Here is a 21,449-nt window from a genome sequence, read left to right as displayed (position 1 = left end):
TAAAATAAACTGACATCCACAGATGGTGTGATTAACATTTGCTTGATTCCTCTGACGAACCAGTCATCTCAACATCTCTCATTTCTAAATAATCTCCAGCTCTGCATCTGATCCTCTGACCAGATGTGGAGGTGGGGGGGTTGTTTTAGGAGATTTTTAGAAACGACAGGTTGATAAAGTTCAGCAGATGTTTTCGGTATGAAAGTCTGTATATCATTATCATTAGATGAACTATAGCAAAAAAATAAATAACCGATGAAGAAGGCAGTTTTAATGTGACCTGTATCTAATGTAAAGAAAAATGTTGACACTAATGTCCCAGAAGAAAAAAATGTTACTGAAGCATTCCTGATGTTTGAGTTCCTGAGTTTTTAAAGTATAATACATATGCAATAGGCCTTTAGGTAAACTAGTCTTAGTTTTAACTTTGACAAAAAAAATAAAAAAAAATACACCTGACCATATAATCAGCTACATTGCAAATCTTCAGACTTCTGATGCTTGTAATGTAAATCAGTGAGATCTTTCTAACAGTATGAAATACATATAATTATCAGCTGTCACTCTATATCTCCAAATAATGTTTTAGTAAGATGATATTTAAATGCTTAGTTTTATGATCAAAGCCTTTAAAGAAAGTGTATGCAATGCAATAAATATAATAATGTTTGAGAGATTAACAAATGCGTTCCTTAAAAGCCTGATGATCAAATTCACCTTGAAATACTGCTTACAGTTATTCTTAGTTTATTTCATAAATCAGTTTGATTTCACAGCAAAAAAAAAAAAAGAAAAAAAAAAAGACTTAAAGCATGAGGGTGGATGTATGCAATTATAATGAACTTTTACCTGCTAAACATGTATCAGTCAGATGACAGAAGGCATGTAGATTGAGTGCAACAGGGTTTTCAGCAAACTTTTGATCATTTAGACAATTTAAAGGCCTTAGATATTAAAAACGATACATAGGATTATAGGGTTATTATAATTTTTTGTTTGTGTTTCACAGGTTTATATGACAAGGTTGAGCACATCGATCAGATTTCAAATGATCTTTCTCTGTGAAAAAGACCCTAGTAATCTCACATGTATTCTCCAGCGATTCAGAGATCGCAGAACTGTCTCAAATGCTGCTCAAGTTTAGAAACATGACAAGACAAAATCATCAGGAAGAACTCAACTGTTTCTCACCAAATTCTTCAATAACTGAATAATCTGAACCACGTTCATTACAGCTTTATACTCTGACTGCGTGACAACAATGGATTCATATTATTTCTTCAAGAGAAACATCTGAGATAAAGATGATAGTTATGCATAAAACGCCTGTGTGTGCGTGCATACAGCTGTGATTGGAGTGTTTTTCACATTTTATACATCAACGGTTGACTCATTAGTCTTTTTATTTCTTTTGTGGAGAAACATCTTAAGACAAAGTTGATGATTATGCATAAGACGCCACTAAGAATTATAAACATCATCAGAGCAATCAAATGCACACATTTCATCTTTATATAATACCTGGGTAGCACTTCAGATTAGAAAATACTATATTAAACTCCAAATTTGCTGCTTATTGATAGTTGTTGTAGTAATTAGAATATGGAGTGAGCTAAAAGATGTTCATGCAGAATAAGACCTCTCAATATTTGCTTTAGAAAGAACTAATAAACAGCCAATATTCTAGCAATATGCATGCTACTAGCAAGAGTGTTCCCTAATCTAAAGTGTTAAAATGCAATGATAATGAACAATAATGATCGAACAGCACATTATCATCATAGTTCTGGGCTCATTAATAAAGCATTATGTTATGCACGCAGTTATGAATGATACTGGTTATTATCAGTCGTGTGGTGTTTTCACACAAAGTGACTCCAGAATCATTAAAGAGATTCACTGAAGCTTGAAGAGTTCAGTAACATCACGATGAGGAACGTGTGTCACGGGTTCGTCTGTATGCAGATGGTATTAAGAGCAGCTGTGAAGCTTCACTGCAATGATCAGTGTGTGTGTGTGTGTGTGTGTGTGTGTGTGTTCATCAAATGCCCTTCGGGACGTTGCAGTCAAAAGCATCACCGGGTCACTGTGGGTCAGACTCGGACTGTTCACAAAGATGCATTGCAAATAGTCAGGCCCAATATAAATATTTATAAGCTCTGATATCAGAACATGGAAAAATACTGAAAACCTAAACAAACAAATGATCATTAAATGCAGAACACCAGACACATGCATCCTCACTGTGGGAAAAAAACAGACTTTGCCACACATTTTCATCAAGGAAAGGTTTATATTTCAGAGCTTTCATGGACTTATTCCACCTTCAGATATCTAAAACACCATTAGATGCACAGTTTAAAATGTACAGTGTCATATTTCTCGATCGCTCTTGTGATTTAAAAGCTTAATGTCTCTCTTAACATTGCAGTTTCACTCCAATTGTTATCTGGCATTCTCCAACGTAATCATTCTCGCTGGAAATCACATAATCGTTAATGAGTACAGCTTCTCTCATATACAGTTATATCATAATTCTGAGTGATGTCTTTGAATAAAAAAAGAAGCGATTTATACATGTACTGCATGTTTAAAAAACAGACAACCTTAAAAATATATCTTGTTTAAATCAAATAGCACCCTAACAGGGTCTTCTTGAAATGAGGAGTATTATTTCGGTCATTAAAGGAATAGTTCACCGCTGAGAATGTAGTCAGCCACAGGCCATACAAGATGTGAATGAGTTTGTGCCTTACTGTGAACAGATTTGGAGAAATGTAGCATCACATCACTTGCTCATCAATGGATGCTCTGCAGTGAATGTGTGCCATCAGAATGAGAGTCCAAACAGCTGATAAAAACATCACAATGGCAAACAGTTTTAATTTTAAATCGTGGCTTCTGGGGAAAATACTAGCCTATAATAACTTTAGACTGTTTTTTGCTGTGATGGATCTGTGCATATTTCTCTCTTGATTCAGAAAAGATAACTTTTTCGTTGGAGAAAGCAACATTATGGATAGAGCACTCATTTTAGTTGAAAGTGATGTTTTAGGTTAAAGTGCTTTAATGATCGATTTGTTTCTTTTCGTTTTACAAGGCATTAACTGATGGACTGGAGTGGCAAGACTCATGACTTCAGTCCACCAAGTCCTTCACATCTTGTGTTGTGTGTTTGTAAGAAACAAATCCATATTTGAGCCGTTTTAATTTTAAACTGGCACATTTGGCCAAACTGTGAATCCACAATCAGTGATAAGACTTCCTCCAGTGAAAAAGACCATCCTCTGTTGAACTGTTCTGATCCATGGTTGCTGATCTATGCATATTTCTCTCCAGATTCATAAAAGCAATATTATGAATAAAGGACTTATCTTAAGTTAGAAACATGCAAGTTTTCACTTTATAAGATGTTAACTGTTGGACTGGAGTGGTGTGGATTACTTGTGATGTTTTATCAGCTGTATCAGCTGGAATCTCATTCTGACGGCACCCATTCACTGCAAAGCATCCATTGGTGAGCAAGTGATGTAATGCAACATTTCTCCAAATCTGTTCTGATTGGGAAACAAACTAATCATGGATTGACTGAGGATTAGTATATTTCTCAGCAAATGTTCATTTTTTGTGAATTATTCCTTTAATAATCACAGTATAACTAGTTTAAAATGTACATTAGATAATACAACCAACAAAAAAAGAGGAGGTCAGTCCATTGGCCTCTTCTCTTGCTGTCATCCGGCCGTCATCAAACACGTCCGGCAGCAGAACTGACGGAAGAGCTTCTTCTCACATAATCGGTTCGACTTGACCATCTCGCAGAACACTTCATCCGCTGGGAAAGACAAAGAGAAAGTTCAGTTCTCACTCATGTCTATTTAGCAAACTCATCGCAGATCTGAATGATCCTGGTGAGCTTGAACGTCACGCTCAAGAGTTTCTTACCTTTGCCTCAAAGCGAGTATTTTTCTCAATGAATATTTTTATAGGGATGTCACAGAAGAATCGTTTTGGTTACCCAAAGAACCTTTCAGTGAACCGTTCTTAAATGAATGTCTAGGATGTAAAGTCTAGGATGAAACCCAAATGCCCTACACGTGAATCCTCGCAAAACTTAATATGAAAAAATAATAAATACAAATACAATAAAATGTGTGTTCATATGTATAAATATAAATACACAAATAATTGATTAATTATTAGCTTGATTCACAAACAATGGGTCTCATTCACAAATCTTTGCGTACAATTTTCTTATTTATACGCACATTTGAACTTCTCACGAGAACTTGATTATTGCGTATGTGTGGTATAAGTTGTTCTTGAATCTTTTCGTACATTTAGAATACATTTTAGTACTAACGTTTTTGATGAATTTAGTTTTGATGATTTATTCGTGAAAACGTCCGTATGCACATTTCACGCAAAAATCTGTGCCTACGCATATTTAGTGAATGATACCCAATGACTGATTCTACTCAATAAATCATTCACAAAACACAATATTCACATCTTGATCTTAAGAGAGAGAAAGATGAATTTGATTATGAATGAGATGATCTAAATTCATTTTAGCAATTAAGACTGTGACTGCTGAGGGGGAGAGATTAAGTGAGACGTGAATCATTCCAGCAGCTCCAGTGCTCTGCTGATGGCTCTGTTTCTAATATATCTGTATTATATGTGACCCTGGACCACAAAATCAGTCATAACGGTTCAATTCTCAAAATTGAGATTTATACATCATCTAAAAGATGAATAAATACGTTTTCCATTGATGTATGGTTTATTAGGATCTGGCAATATTTGGCCGAGATACAATTATTTGAAAATCTGGAATCTGAGGGTGCAAAAAAAAAAAAAAAAAATATTGAGAAAATCACATTTAAAGTTCTTAGCAATGCATATACATTTTTTTAAGTATATATTTTTAAAAATATCTTCATAGAACATGATCTTTACTTGATGTCCTAATTATTTTTGACATAAAAGAAAAATTGATAATTTTGACCCATACAATGTTTTTTTGCCTATTGCTACAAATATACCCCATCGACTTGTTTTGTGCTCCATGGTCACTTATGAAGGCACATACCATTGTTACAGGTGGCGTTCATGATGCAGGTCCGGCTGACGAGGCTGTATCCCTCCTTACACTGTGTGCAGCTGGTTCCAGGACCCTGACAGCTCAAACAGTGCTCCTCACACCTGAAAATCCACAGCAGAACCACACATCAGTTTCAGCTTTATACATAAAAAAAGACTCGACTTTGATAAATGATAGTGACAGAGTTCCTGAAAACACGAGGAAAACCAGACGATATGAACGGGAGCATCATTTAATGAATGTCTACATCAACCGATGCATCTGATGCATTAACACCAGTGAACGACAGCCGTCGACACAAAGTGCTACTTTAGTACAGGGTTTCTGCTGGTTTTTATGAAGGCAAGTTTAAGACCTAAACACAAAGAAAATGTAAGGAATTAACTAAATGGAACAAAATACGCCAACACGGTTTTTAAATATAAATGTCTTGTATTGGCAGTGCTTCAAAGTTTGAAAGATTGCCTTGTTTTCTATTTCTAAAAAATTTCTAAAGACCATTTATTTAAGAAGCAAAATTGCGTTGCAGAAAAATTGCTAAAAGCATCAACTCCACTTGATTTTGTTGATATCCCCAGAAAACAAAACTTTGTGTGTTCAATCTGCATCTCAAGTAAATTTATCTTGATTAATGTTTAGATATTTGTACTGTATGCAACATTTATGAACTGAAGACTTTCTGTCTCGATTTAAGACCTTTTAGGCCTTAATTTGTGCAAGGGTAAAGTAAGACTTCCAATACCTTTTTTAAGATGCGCAGAAACTCTGTAGTACTTTTTAGCATTAGTTACTTTAAACTCTTGTTCTAATCAAGACCATAAAACTGATCCTGGCGGAGGAACATTGAGCTCATGTTTATGGCTCTGAACTTGTTAATTTAAACACCCATATCAGCACCTCAGCACTCTGCATCTACTAGTCCAGGTCATTAGCTCAGGAATTGAAAGAGACCAGGTTTCCTGATGTGCATCTGTTCATTGTAGCAATGTTTTGCTATCTTGGACATTTGGTATCCACTATTTTTGATTACAGCAACCAAAGACTCAATATGCCCCGCAATTATAACTTAGCCACCATCGACAGCTCCTGTGTTTTGTTATTCTTTAGAAGGCTGCTTTGTAGAGCACACTTGAAGGGTTGCTATAACCACTTATTATAATTGCTTGTTATTTGTGCTCGGCTAATAAAGCAATCCAGTTTATGGAGTTCATAAAGTAGGCATGCACAGGTTGTGATGTTTGAGTATGTGGCATATTTCCGAGTTTGGATTTATTATGGAATGTGTTCTTATTTTTATAGCAAGATCTGGCTACACTGTGAGCCGAAATGTACCTTGTTTACTGTGATTTCTTGTGTTGCAACTGCAACTCTGACACGTGGTTAAATAATGTCATTAACAACTAGTTGACGTGGCCAAAACCAAGTAAATCTTTATTATAAGTGAACTGTTCCTTTAATGTGGTATCAAAAATGAAATTTTACTGGTTTTATATAGATGACTAATATTTTAAGATGCATTTATTTGATCAAAATGACAGTAAAAACAAATTTTGTGAAATATATTTACAAATTCAAATAACTGTTTTATATTTGAATATATATTGATATGTAATTCATTCCTGTGATCAAAGCTGAATTTTCAGCATCATGACTCATGACATCATGAGGTCTTCAGGGTCACATGATCTTCAGAATTCAGTCTAATCTGCTGATTTGCTGCTCAAGAAAATAAACTTTTCTTATTCGTATCAATGTTGAAAACAGTTGAGCTCCTTTCAGGATTCTTTGATAAATATGATGTAAAAAAGAATAGCATTTATTTTAAAAAAGGAAATCTTATAACATTATAAATGTCTTCACTGACACTTTTGACCACTTTAATGCATCCTTGCACAATTAAACTATTAATTAAAATAACAAAAACTCCTACTGACCATGTGTGCAGTATTGCACAGAAAACAACAGTTGTGAGCGTCCTAAACAATTTTTACCCTAATTTTAAGGTCAATGAATCTTCAAGTAAACATGAATGCTGTTCTCAAACACAATGAACATATTTTATATAGGCCTAAGCCCATTATGATTTGAAGGGGGCTACTTTACCATTATAAAATACACAAGCTCTGATTGACATTAAAATGACAAACTCTGAGGTCATCCATAACAGCAGTAAAACCCTCCTTGACACTGCATGTGCTCTTTTACAGTATTTACTATACGTGCTTTGTCATTTGCTGGTATACGAGTTCATATTGAATGTCTTCCAGTGTGGATTGGTTACCTCAGGGCCACACTTTACCTGTTTTTTTACGGCTGTCTGATCTATTTGCCTCCAGTGAAGCTCAACCGGACTCAGAGAAGAACCCGTCTCTACTGCAATCACCATCCGTGACCTTCATAAAAGCCTATATTTGCTTTAGACAGCATTCATAAAGCAAAAGACTGTTGATTTATAAATTGTGGAGTGCAGAGGCGTATGCTCTCCCGCCGCCCTTATGCTGCACATTACAGGAATCTAAAGCCCTGTGATGGAGCTGTAAATCTCAGCCATACATGAAAGATCTGTGCTGCACTTTCCTCTGCTGCTTCTCTCTGGTTTATCTGAAAAACCGACTGCTTTTCCATCATTATACAGATTAAAAAAAAAAAAAAAGAGCAAGCATAAACAAAAAAAATAATTTGAAATATAGCTTATATAGACAATATACAGGATGTTCATAGAATTATATAATATAGAAATATATAACTTGCATATAAACATAAAATAAACATTATTCAATGTGAAGGTGTTGTATGAGGACACTTTTGATGTCCCTGTAATTCTAAAGATAACAAATAAAATATGTTTGTTTCCTTTAGAGTAGTTCATACGAGATTTTTAAAAGCTTTCAGAGAGAGGAGAGTTTCCAGCATTATAACACTCTACAGCTCGTTCCATAACAACGGAGAAAAAAGAGAGGGCAGTCTTGCCAAGCTCTGAGTATACTCTCAGAACCTTTAAAAGAAGTTTAACAGTAGATCTAGTGCTATAAATGCAGGTATCAAAAGATTACAGATATAAATTGGTAATTTACCCAACAATGTCTTAACAACAAACAACAGCATGTGCATTTCCTTCGTTTAAGACAAAAAGGACCATCCCACCAATTTAAATATGAAACACCTTTAATTTTAAACATCAAGTAAAATGTTTGATAAAATGCATGTAAAAGAGAGGTTTTGGTCATGTGAGACGTATGCAGGACTCACTTGCGGCACATCCTCTGTGTGAATCCCACCACCTCTCCTTTGTAGTATCCGGGAGCACAGTTTCGGACGCACCTCCACTCCTGCTGTAAGTAGTCTGAGGCACACTGAATGCACTCCTCCAGTCCTGGACCTGCAAAAACAAGCCCACCGTTAGCTCAGTTTTCCATTACATTTGAAATTCATTGGGATCTTCACCTGAGGCGTGAATGGTGACAGAGGCATGATGTGAACAGTGTAATGTTATTAATAATCAGTACGAGTACAGTGACCTGATACAATGCACCATCAACTGTCTACGTCCAGCTATCTGGCCTGATCAGCTCATCTCTAAGATTAAAGCAGAGGTACAAGAGACTTTCTCCTGCAGCAGGTCAACCATGTGATCTCTTACAGAGGTAAACAAAAGGTTCTTTTATTCAGCAAGGATGCATTCAATTGATCAAAAGTGACAGCAAAGACATTTATGATATTACAAAAGATAATATTTCAAAGAAATGTTGTGCTTTTGAACTTTTTCATCAAAGAATCCTTTAAAATAAAATATTTTGGTTTTCACAAAATGTTTTGCCTGAACAGCAAATGAGTATATTAGAATGATTTCTGAGGATCATGTGACACTGTAGACTGGAGTAATGATGATGGAAATTCAGCTTTGATCACAGGAATAAATTACATTTTAAAATACATAGAAAACAGTTACTTGAAATTGTAAAATATTAAAAAAATATTGCAGTTTTTACTGTATTTTTTATCAAATACATGCACTTCATTAATAAATAAATGCATTTCCCTCACTTAAAATAAACATTAAAAAGTAATCTATTTAGACATATTCAAGAAAATATTATTAATAAAACATGTAATGTAAAACAATGTAATAAATAACTTTATTTTTCAGCTGTTTAGATGGAGTATGTAGTAATGCACTGTGGGACTGTCATCTCCGCAAAGGATGCATGCCATGCTGCTTAAGTATTTGGCAAAGAAAAAATGATATACTTATGTTTGCTACTTTATGTCTTAAAATGTTGCCTATAAAGACATCTCACCAGGGTTTGAAACTGAGCCCATGTTAATGGAGGTGGAAACAGGCACACATTCATTCAGTTTAATCTGTCAATTATTTCCCTCCAACCCACTGTGTCTTTACCATTAACGCTCCACATTTCAGAGAACTTGGTAAGCAAACTACTCAGGGCTTATCAGGCGTCTCTGGTGAGTTGGTGTAATGAAGTAAGTTAATTAGGTTCTATGGCTCAGCAGCAGTAGTGATACAGGACTGGCAGCGACTCCTTCACTCCTGCTGTCCTCATAACAATACAAACGCTTTACTCTGCAGTTTCTCGCTGTCAACTGATTGCTAAACAAGTTAAAGAAGATATCTGATCTCATTTGTCTGGGATAGAACAGAACAGAACAGAACAATAGAATAGAATGTGACCTGTGCATGTGGAGCAGGAGATGTGGCAAGGGCTGCACTTCATTTCTTCCAGGTTAAAAAATGTTCCATTGGCACATTCTGGAACGCAGGTCATTCCTGCCAGACTTTAATCAGAAAAAGGAGACAAAGAAGAAAAGATTAAACCCATACAACTGGTCACTGCAATATTTTCACAGATTTAAAGGGCAACCAATGCGTAAAGCAAAAACATCAGTAAGACATCAAACTATCTGAAACATATGACTGCCTACATGTACATAACTTTTATGCAGCTTAAGGCCTATTCACACCAAGAGCAGGGGGGGAAAAGAATAATAAGTACTTTTTAAATATTGTTTTTATATTTGCAAAAAATAAACATTAATAGTAATTACTGTTATTGCTATAACAACAGAGGACTTTCCATTATGTTAAATGAATAAATAATATTTAAATATCTGGAATATAATATTTAGAAAATGTCACTTTGTGATGTGCATCTTTTACCAACCATTAATGCAAATGATAGATTGTTTTGAAATTCTCACTGTGATACACATGCACAAAAAAAGCATAAATCCTTGATAAACAATCAACCATCAAAATGTCATAATTGTCAGAGCAAACATAACTGTCATAATTGTAACAGCTCTATTCCCAAATCTGTAAGGCTCCTTTAAGGTTTTAATGCTCCAAATGTGGCACAGACTAAATCTAGTGTCAGACGAAAATATATTTTCAAACAAATAAAGAGTAACCAGTGATTTTCCGTCCAAGACTTGAGTTAATGTGCGTCTGAGAAAACAACTCTGCAGGCTTCTTCACGGTGGGTTGATCTAGTCCTGGCTAAAAGAGCTGTTTTGTTATGGAAGTGGGGTATTGTGGGTCAGCGGTTGAAAATGACAGACGTTTCAATAATCATTCGAGCAAGTGTGACGCAGACAATGTGAATCTAAAAGATTCCAGGCATTTGCTCTCGATCTGTGCTTCAAAACACAGCGCATCACGATATATAACCCTGACAGATTAAACGCCGTTGAGAGGTCAAGGCACAAAGCGTGCTGCGTTTTACCCTTCACAAGACCAGACTGCCTTTCAAGAACTAAAGCCCGGTCTGTCTCAAAATGGCTCGTCTAAACCACAGCAAAGACAGCATGCATAAAGATGACCAGATGTACCCTAGATGTCCTGAACCCACACAAAACCCCAAAGCCAGACTTCTTACGATATTTCATCCACACCAGCGCGAGGCTACAGACGTCATGAGAATTCAGAACTCTGTATATATCGTGCATGGAGTGCAAAGAGTGGTCAATGTTCATTAAACTCCATCGGCTGCAAGAGATGTTTAAATGCTCAAAACATTTGGTTTTATTTATGCAGCAATCACGCAACAATCCAGTGAAGATTATCAAATGTTCTTGGGCCGCATTTCAACTGCCACACTCTGAGAGCAGCGGTTCAACACGGGACATGAAGTTGCGCACTTCTTTCTCATCAGGACGTTTTGTGCAATTGCTGAACAGCTTAAACTTGAACAGTTTTGATGTTTATTAGTATTACCTGAAGCCATCTTTACAGGCCGTGCATCTGTCTGCATCTCGCAAGCATTTCAAACAGTTCTCGTGACACTTCAGACAACGTCTCTGGCCTGGAAAGAAAGAAAATGTGACATGAAGATCCCACAGACAAGGACTGCATGAATTAGCATACAGTTTGAATTTGGAAAAACTCCCTGTCCATCCATGCCAGCTAGCATGGATAAGAGCCGTGAGAGCAGTGATAACCCCCTCAGGGTCAACAGAACAGATCCAACATAAATGTGGCAGATATCATTGATGTTCTTAATGACAATATAATGTTAACAACATAATTCAGGATTAAGGAGTCTGAATTAATAAGGAATATCAGAAGGCCATGTCCTGACTGTGGACGATAGGAGGACCTGGGGATGGAGAAGGGTAATTAGCTTCTGAGCAACACGATACGCTGCTGAACAATGCTGAATGGACATTACATAAGGATTAAAGGTGGATGTGGATCAGCTGAGAGTCAGCTGATACAAGCTTGACTGAGGTGACCTTCCAGAACAAACGTTACGCTTGATTTCAATCAAATTTTGTTCATTTTTATTATTTTCTGATAATTAATCAACAGATTAATTAATAACAGTGTAATGACTGTGTAGTGCAGTGATATAGTGTTAAAAGTGATAATTTAACACTATAGTGATAGTGATAAAGTGGTTCTCCGGTCATTATTTGACTGGAAGGACTCAATGTGTGTCCATAGATAATTATGTTTCTGCTCCTTTAATAATAAAAACTGGTGTTCCTTAAGGAATTAATTCTGGGGCCAATTTTATTATCTATCTACATGAATGAAATTGGTTTAGGAGTTGAGCCAGCAAATGTACACATCTTTAAAAGTGGCAATGGACTCTCTAAAGAATGCTTTTAATTCATTTCAGACTTCTCTTGGTAACCTAAAATTAATGTGAAATGCTAAAAAAAGAAATACATGTATACAGTACAATGCAGAATTTTAATATTCAAAAAGGTAAATGTGCATTGTTTTATTAACACTTTAAGAAGAGAATACATTATTTACAAGATCACATTGTAACCAGCATGCACAAAAACAATGAAATTAATCAAAATAAGCCTTATTATTATTTTGAAATATTATTTTCCCTTTTTTGGTTTATGTGGCGAGTGGGGCGGGGCCGAGAGGCGTGGGAACGAGGAGTGAGGCCAGGTGTAGTGATTGGAGATGAGCTACACCTGCGCCCCACCGCCGGTATCGAGTCCCACGTAGGAGATGGAAGGATATAAAACTGGAGCGACTTTAGTGAAGGACGAGAGAGGACCAGGCCTGGGACATTATTTTATGTTTTGGCTTTTATTTGTGCGTGTCAGTCACCATGAGGGGCTGACGCGCTGTTTTGTGTTTATTTTGAATATTAAAATTATGTTTTGATTGTGCGCCGGTTCCCGCCTCCTTCTTCCGGATGATTATGGAGTTCTATCATTACAGTGGTGCCGAAACCCGGGAGAAGGAGGGACGCGCTGCTGAAGATCCCTCGCCGCTGTGGTGAATCCGCGGTGCCCTCGAGCAGGCGAGGTATGTGCCGCCATGGGCGCTCGAGGCGGTGGGCTGGAGCGAGTTGCCGGGGACGGGCGAGCTTGCTGCCGGCCGCCCATGATATGGAGGGGCGGCTGCCGTCCATGAGGGAGCGGAGGAGTCGGCGCCGTTCGCCAGGGGGCCGGAGCATGCTGCCTCCGTGACGGAATCCGGAGGGGCAGGGAACGGGGGACTCCTGCCGCTGCCCAAAATCGGAGGAGCCGTCGCCGTCCATCGGGCGGCGGAGGAGTGTCGTGCCGTCCGCCGAGGGCCGTCCAGTGCCACCGCCGGGCACCGCGGAGGAGATCACCCAGCCGGTGGAGGGCCGAGCAGCAGTGCGTCTGGGAACCAGATTTTTATTTTTTATTTTTCCTCTCTCCCCTCTCTCGTCCCTGTCGCTCCTCCTTCCATCTCCTTTTCTCTCGCCTCGTCTGTCCTACCCCCAGGTTCCCGCAGGTCCCCGTGAGCGGTCCCCCCCGGAGGGAAGGGGGGGGTAGTAGAGCGCAGTCTCGAGGGTACCCCCCGGCCTGCGAGGGGCGATGGGGGTATGTGGCGAGTGGGGCGGGGCCGAGAGGCGTGGGAACGAGGAGTGAGGCCAGGTGTAGTGATTGGAGATGAGCTGCACCTGAGCCCCACCGCCGGTATCGAGTCCCACGTAGGAGATGGAAGGATATAAAACTGGAGCGACAACCATGAAGGACGAGAGAGGACCAGGCCTGGGACATTATTTCATGTGTTTGCTTTTTATTTGTGAGCGTCAGTCGCCGTGAGGGGCTGACGCGCTGTTTTGTGATTATTTTGAATAATTAAACTTTCATTTTGATTGTGCGCCGGTTCCCGCCTCCTTCTTCCCGATGAATATGGAGATGTGAATAATATTAAAAGTTTATTTTTATTTACATTTTAGAAAGGTTGCCTTATTACATTTACTTAAAATGAAATAAGTTACAATTATGTATTGTAGTTTTATATACTGTAGTTTTCATTAACATTTTTAAAAAAAATTTTTTTTCATTTAAATCTAAGGTAATATTTGTTACTTATTTTAATTAAAAGAAAATCATTAGATTTAGTCATAAATTTGCACCTATAGTTTTTATTTTTTGTATTTCAGTTGTTTTACTAGGTTAAACTAAATAAAAATTACCAATATTGATTTCAGCAACTTGCTGTAAGTAGTTACATTTTCAGTTTAATTTTTTAATTTCAGTTAACATTCAAACAGTAAACAAACTGCAGTCTATAGCCTTATGAACCAACTATGGTTACATTTTCCTATTTAGAGCACTTTTACTCAGCATAGACAGCACATTAAAGCAACAAATACACTGTGTGTTTATAAAGTAGAGTAAATTAATAATCACATATATCAAGCAAACTTAAAACACTGATAACTGATTCAGTGCAAATGAACTGAATGCATGTGCACTGACTGACATGAAAGCACTGTAAAGAGCCTTTAGCACTTCAACACTTCAACTTTTCCTGTGATATGAAAAAAGTTTTTAGAACAAAACAAAACCCAGTTGCAGATTCCAGAATTCATACTTATTTATTTTATGATCGAATGTTTTATGAATTATATTTTAAAAATACCAGCCTTTAACAGCAGCTGTTTCCCAAAATATTTACACACTTTAAATGACAGATATCTAGAAAGAATATTATATATTAGCAGAGAAAAAGACAAAAGCACCCAAGATAAAAAAAAAAAAATTATTATCTTAGAAAAACTAAACGTCAAAATCAAAAATTTGGTGATTTATACTGGTTTTATCCTGTGAATTATTCCCAGTGCTGCACAAGACATACAAAAAGAGAAAGGGAGAGACAAATTTAGACCTTTGAGTTATATATTACCCATAATTTTCTCTGATTAATAATGAGTGAAATATCTGGGCATCTGGATGCAATTCATGCTTGGGTTTGTACAAATTTCATCCATTCACACTGCCACTAAACACATCTGCTCCAGACGCACGGCTCCGCATGTGTTCAGCAACTGAGGACGAGCGTGCAAATAACCATAAACCAACTCAAACTCTCCGTCCCCATAAGCATCGCAGGCGGACTGTGAAAGATGCTCAATCATTAGTCTCATTTGTGGAGATAACTAGAGCTCATCTCCTTCCCAGCAGCTGTTATCAACAAGACGGAAACAACAAGGGACAATAAAGCCACAGCATGAAACAGAATCAGTGAAAGCACTGGCTTCTTCTGCTCTGCGCACATGTGAGCCACGCTTCACCGCTGACTCACAAATACACTCTGTTCTGTGATTATATAGGCAGTCTTTAAAAAGCACAGATACAAATTCTGACACTATTTACTATTAGTTCACCCTCATGACATTCCACACCTGTATGATATTATTTTTTGGGAAGCACAAAAGTTGAAGAATCGTTTCTTTTAGACACAAGTTTTCACATCTGTTAGGCTTCAAAAAGGACAAAAAACACTGTCAACATAAGAGCATATCATACAATAAGCGATATCACACGAGCAAAGAGAGCAGTATTACACAAGTGGTGATTTTGTCCCGAATATTACGAGTTTAAATGTGATATTAAACAACAGTTCAGTAAATAAGAAGTTAATATTATGTTTTGTTATAAACGCAATGTGTGTTTGCTCAGTTTAGCAGAAAATATATTACTTTTAAAGGCACAGCAGAACTGTTGTGCTTCTGTGAGCAACACAGCTGTGTCTAGTTTTACAGAGAGAATCGTTTACTTCATTCCTGAATGAATCATCCATTTAAACTGAATCGAATGAATGAATGACTCAGTAAAACACTTTCCGTCACCTGCTGGCTTAGTTTCTTATTTAGAGTATCATTTCATACAAATAAATAAATAAAAAAACATTACATTTAAATTCTGTCATCATTTACACAGCCTCATGTAGTTTCAAACCTTTCTTTTGTGGAACATAAAAGAAGGTATTTTGGAAGACTGTTTTGGTTACCAACGACTTTCATTGTATGAATAAAAAATATTGAGATGTTTCATTAATTTATCTTCTTTTATGTTCCATAGTTTATGTTAGGCCGTTGTAGCCTAAATGTTTAAGTGTAATACATTTTATGTTGAATCAAATAAAACATTTCTTTCTTATACTACAATTTGTAATGTCTATTTGATACTTTCTAATTTAACACAAAAAATTGCTTTAAATAGTCTTTTGTGGTGATTTTCACATTCAAATTTATTTTGTAATTAATGAGATTATGAATCATATGTTTATATAAAAATACATATTTAAATATATTTTTGAAAATTTCCTTTTTAATAACATAAATGACTACTTTAACATTTACACAGTACAATGTTTATGTGTCTTAATGCTTATCAGAGTAGCACATCATTAGCTTAGTAGTGCGAGGATACATCATAAAACTTTGCATTACTGCAATTATTTTGGGCTCTTTGGTAATAAATGCTTATGACATTCATCATTTATAAGTTGCTTTGGGACCTTAAATTAGTAAAATAATAATTAAATAGAAATAAATAGAAATAATGATAGAAGAAATTGTAGTAATAGAAGTAAATAAATGGATGATATACTACATTTCTTTTAAATTATTTTTTAAAATGACAGACCTCGGTTTGGTGTTTACTAGATACACATGACTCTATTTGGTTGTATAGAAACTTCAGTTCAATACAGTCATAAGTGAAATGTATCAGTGGATGCCCCATCTTGGCCAGACTCACCGTCGTCGTGAAAGCAGCCGGCGGGACATGTCTCCACACAGGTGCTCTCCTTCGAGTAGAAGTAAAGTCCTCTCCGGCAGGAGCGGCACTCGTTTGGCCCACGAGCCACACACTTCTCACAGCCTCGGTGACAGCGGCGACATCTGCGGGCCTCTGTGTCCTCAAAATAACCCAGCGGACAGTGACTTACACACGTCCTGTGATGGGGACAAGAAGAAAAGCAGCATCAATCTGTTTGACAATGAGGAAAACAAAGCAGACTTCATTCAACATACTCTTAGGTCATTGCACACTGAGTAAAAAATAAATACAACCTCACGTTATGTCAATCACGTTTACACATCGCCTCTGGAATATTTATCCGTCTTTAAAAAATTTAGATTGGGTTTGACTTTCGATGTTTTTCACATCCGTAGCAAGTATCTTCTTTTTAATATGTAGCTCTAGTATCGCTAGCAAAGCATCAAACTGAGCCACTGACATGAATAGTGAAGTAAACTTTGAATAGCTTGTGATAATCCTGCTGCTCCTGAGGGGGAACTCTCCGTCCTCTGTATATATCAGGATTGGATGGACCCAATATTTCCTTTCTTTTTTCTCTTTTTAAGAAGCAAGAGGACAAAATCATCCTCACTGCTTGAAGGCTCAATTTAGTGCTGTTTTCCATTTCTTTGCAACAGATCTTTTAATATGAATAGTAATATGAATTTTAATATGAAGCAATAGTGACTGCGTATTTTAGTTTCAATCTTTTTGAAAATCCGCTGTCGAATTGTGCCTTGTTTTTAAAATGAAATAAAATGATGTGCACAAAGAATTCCTACTGATGTGGTCTGGATCTTCATTAAAAATAAAGTTAATCTACTCTTTCCTAATGTTATGATCAGAAGAAAGGCGATACAAAGACCACAACTTGGCACTGCACTGCATCTTGTTGTCTTCGGATCATCTTTATTGTTTGGTTTCTGTGTAGACCTCCACGTTTAACCAGTGGGCGGGGCTAAACAAGTAGTGATGTCAATCGTCTTCCGAGGAGGCGGTGCTTATCCACACTATTACATCATAGAGTAGAACATTCCACAAGCTGTTGTTTTGGCAGATGGCCTTCAATATAAGCTGTTTTTAGACTAACGACAAAATGTTGAGTTCTGAAACTCACACTTTTATAGTACAGTGACCTTTTATATGTCAAAAGATCACATTTAAAGTATTTAAAAAAAACTTTAAAGTACTTTTTGTGTAATTATGTCATTTGCATACATTTTCATTTTTGTAAAAAAAAATTTTCTGTATGGCTTTTATTCATTTTTATTACATAACTAAATGAAAATAAGAAATATTATCTTGGCAAGGAGCTGAAATAATATAAGTGTCAGTGTTTTTTGTAATATTTTATTTTAATTCAGTTTATTTTGTCTGAAGTAACTTAACAAAAAATGAATTTTATATTATAAATTATAAAAACACTAATCGTATCTTATTGTCTTACCCAGTTTAATTTATGTACATTTATTAAGTATGTTCAGATCATTTTAATAGGCATTTTAAGAGGCCAACAGTGTCCTTATTCTATACTATAATAGTATTTATTACAATTTTGAGTTTGTTTTTTATATTTTCTGTTTTATTTTTTATTTTAATGTTTTGTCAGTTTTACTATTTTTTTTATATGTCTATATGTTTTTTTATTAATTTATTATTAATTAATTTACTTCAGTTTTAGTTTGAGTTATTTTTGTACATCAAGTTAAACAAAATGTATTTAATTGAATTGTAAAATTTTACTGCAAGTAAGGAAACATTTTTTTATTTTGAGTTAACTACAATAATTCTATGAGCGTTACTACAATTTCCTACAAATCCTACAATTTCCACTCTCTTTAGATATCATTTCTGTCTTTGTGTGATCTGTACCTGCCGCTCTTGAGGCTGCCCAGACTGAAGTGAATGCAGTTGAGGCAGTGATCGGCATCTGCTCCGTCGCAGCCCTGATCTCCACATTCAGGATGACACGGACCTGAAATACAGTCCACAGATGCAGTAGATAATATTACATTTGGTCTTTTAAGCGATGTACGAATGAGGAACATAAGAACCAAGTCCCCAGAGAGTATTCAACAATATTCATAGTATGCAATGCCAGGTTTATCAGAACAATTAATATCAAATAAAGGATATTTTTGAACTAGGAATCATTTATTTTATCACAAAAGACAAAAGCACATTAAAGCAAAGAAATGATGTCCACATTTCTGAGGAAAAGTAACAAATGTCTTGTGTGTGTTTGTGTTTTGAGTTGTTTAAAGAAAAGATTAAAGATATCATAAATCTCACACTATCAACAAGGAACCAGTACCATCATATTTAAATATGATGCATAATAATAATATCATTGTACTGTTTATTAAATATAAGTAACATAAAGAAAAAAATTTTTTGAAACAATCAATTTTTCTCCAGTAGCAAATACTAATAAATATTTTTTTTGTGGCTTTTTTTGGTTTGGCTTTTATTTTTAACATGAATTTCCTTTTAGACCAATAATAAACAAAATGTTCAGAATACATCACCTGCCCCTTGTGCATGCTTTTCCTTATTTAACTGCATTTTTAAAGAGCTTAAATTAAAAAGTTACCATTCAAACGTTTGTGGTTTTGATTTTGCTTTTAATAAAAAGCTTCTTTTTTTTTCTTTTTTAGAAGTATGCATTAAATTGATTGAAAGTAACAGTAAAGATAACAAATATATATATATTGAGATATTTTCAAATACTAAACTTATTTTAAATTGTAATAATATTTCACTGTTTTTAATGCATTTGTGATCACATAAATGTAAGCTTAGTGACCATAAGATCTCTTTAAAACTCTTTAAACATTCTCACGGCCACAAACTTCTGAACTTGTCTAGGTATTACTGTGAGTACCATTATATTCCTCCTCTTCCTCCTCTTCATGCTCAGGGGCTCCTGGCACAGAATCTAGGTTTTTCAGCTCCTTGCCTGCTGTGGGAATCTCCAGCATCCTGGAGAACGAGTGCTGGGAGCCCTGGGATTGGTAGGGGTGCTCAGCCGTGCCGTGAAGGATGAGTGTCCACTCCTTCAGCTTACCTGACAGAGAAGAGAGAGCAGGAGACCAGGCCATGAGGAGGGACAAAGAAAATTCTGTCAAGCATTGCAATGAATCACATCAACCCTGACGAGAAAGAAGACAGGACGACTTTAATTTGCAGCAGGACTCAATAAAGGTTTGCAATTAACAGAAATGTCATTCATTCAAGAAAGCAACACACCTGATGGAAGAACATGAATGCAAACAATTCCAAATGAGCAAAAAAAAAAAAAAAAAAAAAAAGGAAATCCATCTAGGCCTGCTAATGAGAATTTACTTTAATTAGGATGCAGACTTAGAAATCAGCTGCCAAAGTAATCTATATTACTAGGTTTTAAGAACACAGCCAGTGTAATGTGTGAATTGTGTGAACTGTTTTATTGGTTCCTTCTTTGCAAAACATAATGCTAAAAGTATACTACTGAGAGCCAAAGTGATTTCCAAAATAAATGTATTTTTGTTATCTATCATATCACAATAAAGACAAAAATGTCAAAAAAAAATAAAACAATACAAAATAAAATAAAATGATATATAAAATTAAAATATTTTGAATTCAATAAAAAATAGTAAATATTAAAATAAAATAAAAATATAAAAAAATACTATAGATAAAAAAGAGAAGAACAAACAAATAATACAACATAACAATTAAAAAAAAAAAAAAAATAATAAAAAATAATAATAATAATAATATTACAAAACAATTCATTTTAATTCAATCATTTAAAATAATTAATTCAAGATAATTATAAAGAATTAAATGTAAAATAATAATGAACTAAATTAATAATCAAATAAAAATAAAAATAATAATATAAAATGATATGACTTTTTTTTAACAAGTTGGGAAAGGTGAAAGTATTTCATATGTGGCACAATGGTACAAAACAACATAAAACTGAAGGGGTAATCAAATTCAGCTTCATATTGAAGCAAAAAAAGCAGGTGTGTAAACAATACTAGAATTAGACCAGAGTCAGATGTTTTAGGATTATACTGTGTTTAGACTGGACATGACTGGCATCACAGCTCACTGACTTCATGTTGTCTGATGCTCGTGTGGGTCTGAACCTCATCCCTCCGTTCCTTACCTAACACTTCAGGGTTACGCAGCTGAGACGGCGAGTCTGAGATCTCCAGCGTCCACGTGCCCTCCGCTCTCTCCCCCCAGCAGTGAACCGTCATGAACTCCCAGTTCCTGAAGCCCTCGTTGGAGTTATCAAACAATCTGGAAAACAGAAGAAACAGAGGTCAACGTTTCAGAGAGAATAATGAAAATAAGGAGATAAGACAACACAAAGTCATCTGATACACCGCATCACTAGTAACTGCTCATTATTCACACAGAAGATCCCTCAAAAAGATCTGAACCTCCTCAATAATGGATGAAATAATGCAAACAAAAGAGTGAAACTTTAGCAGCAAACTAAAGTCATATTCAAAAAGGGGGGGGGGGATTCCTATTTACATACTGTATATTTGATTTGTAGTGTATTAACAATACAGATTTTCAGAGACAGTTCTCACTTAAACCATCACAATCAACTGCACCAAATGATTGTGTATAAAACAACAAAAGAGCAATAACAAAATAAATGCATAACAGTTTCCACCTCCGATTGTTTCTGTAATCTTAAATCCAGTAACCATCACTGCATCACCTACAACAGTAACCAAAAAATGACTAAAACCTATATTTAGGTTAATGCCATTGGTCT

At 35.8% G+C, this 21,449-nt stretch overlaps 1 protein-coding gene across 1 annotated transcript in view; it reads right to left on the bottom strand.

Annotated features, from left to right (window-relative positions):
- Positions 1-2,273: 2,273 nt before the first annotated feature.
- Positions 2,274-21,449, bottom strand: part of pcsk6 (proprotein convertase subtilisin/kexin type 6) — a 70,007-nt gene continuing 50,831 nt past the window's right edge. The window contains exons 13-21 of the mRNA XM_026267010.1: positions 20,823-20,959; positions 19,545-19,727; positions 18,533-18,635; positions 16,619-16,815; positions 11,340-11,427; positions 9,798-9,901; positions 8,357-8,486; positions 5,096-5,208; positions 2,274-3,835 (exon numbers count right to left, since the gene is read on the bottom strand). Of these exons, the coding sequence (XP_026122795.1) occupies positions 3,735-3,835; positions 5,096-5,208; positions 8,357-8,486; positions 9,798-9,901; positions 11,340-11,427; positions 16,619-16,815; positions 18,533-18,635; positions 19,545-19,727; positions 20,823-20,959 (1,156 nt within the window). The 3' untranslated portion in view covers positions 2,274-3,734. The remainder of the gene's footprint in view (positions 3,836-5,095; positions 5,209-8,356; positions 8,487-9,797; positions 9,902-11,339; positions 11,428-16,618; positions 16,816-18,532; positions 18,636-19,544; positions 19,728-20,822; positions 20,960-21,449) is intronic.

Source organism: Carassius auratus, chromosome 7 (genome assembly GCF_003368295.1).
Source record: "Carassius auratus strain Wakin chromosome 7, ASM336829v1, whole genome shotgun sequence".
Taxonomy (NCBI): Eukaryota; Metazoa; Chordata; class Actinopteri; order Cypriniformes; family Cyprinidae; genus Carassius; species Carassius auratus.
The sequence above is the reverse complement of the archived record's forward strand: the minus strand, read 5'-3'. Positions and strand labels throughout refer to the sequence as shown.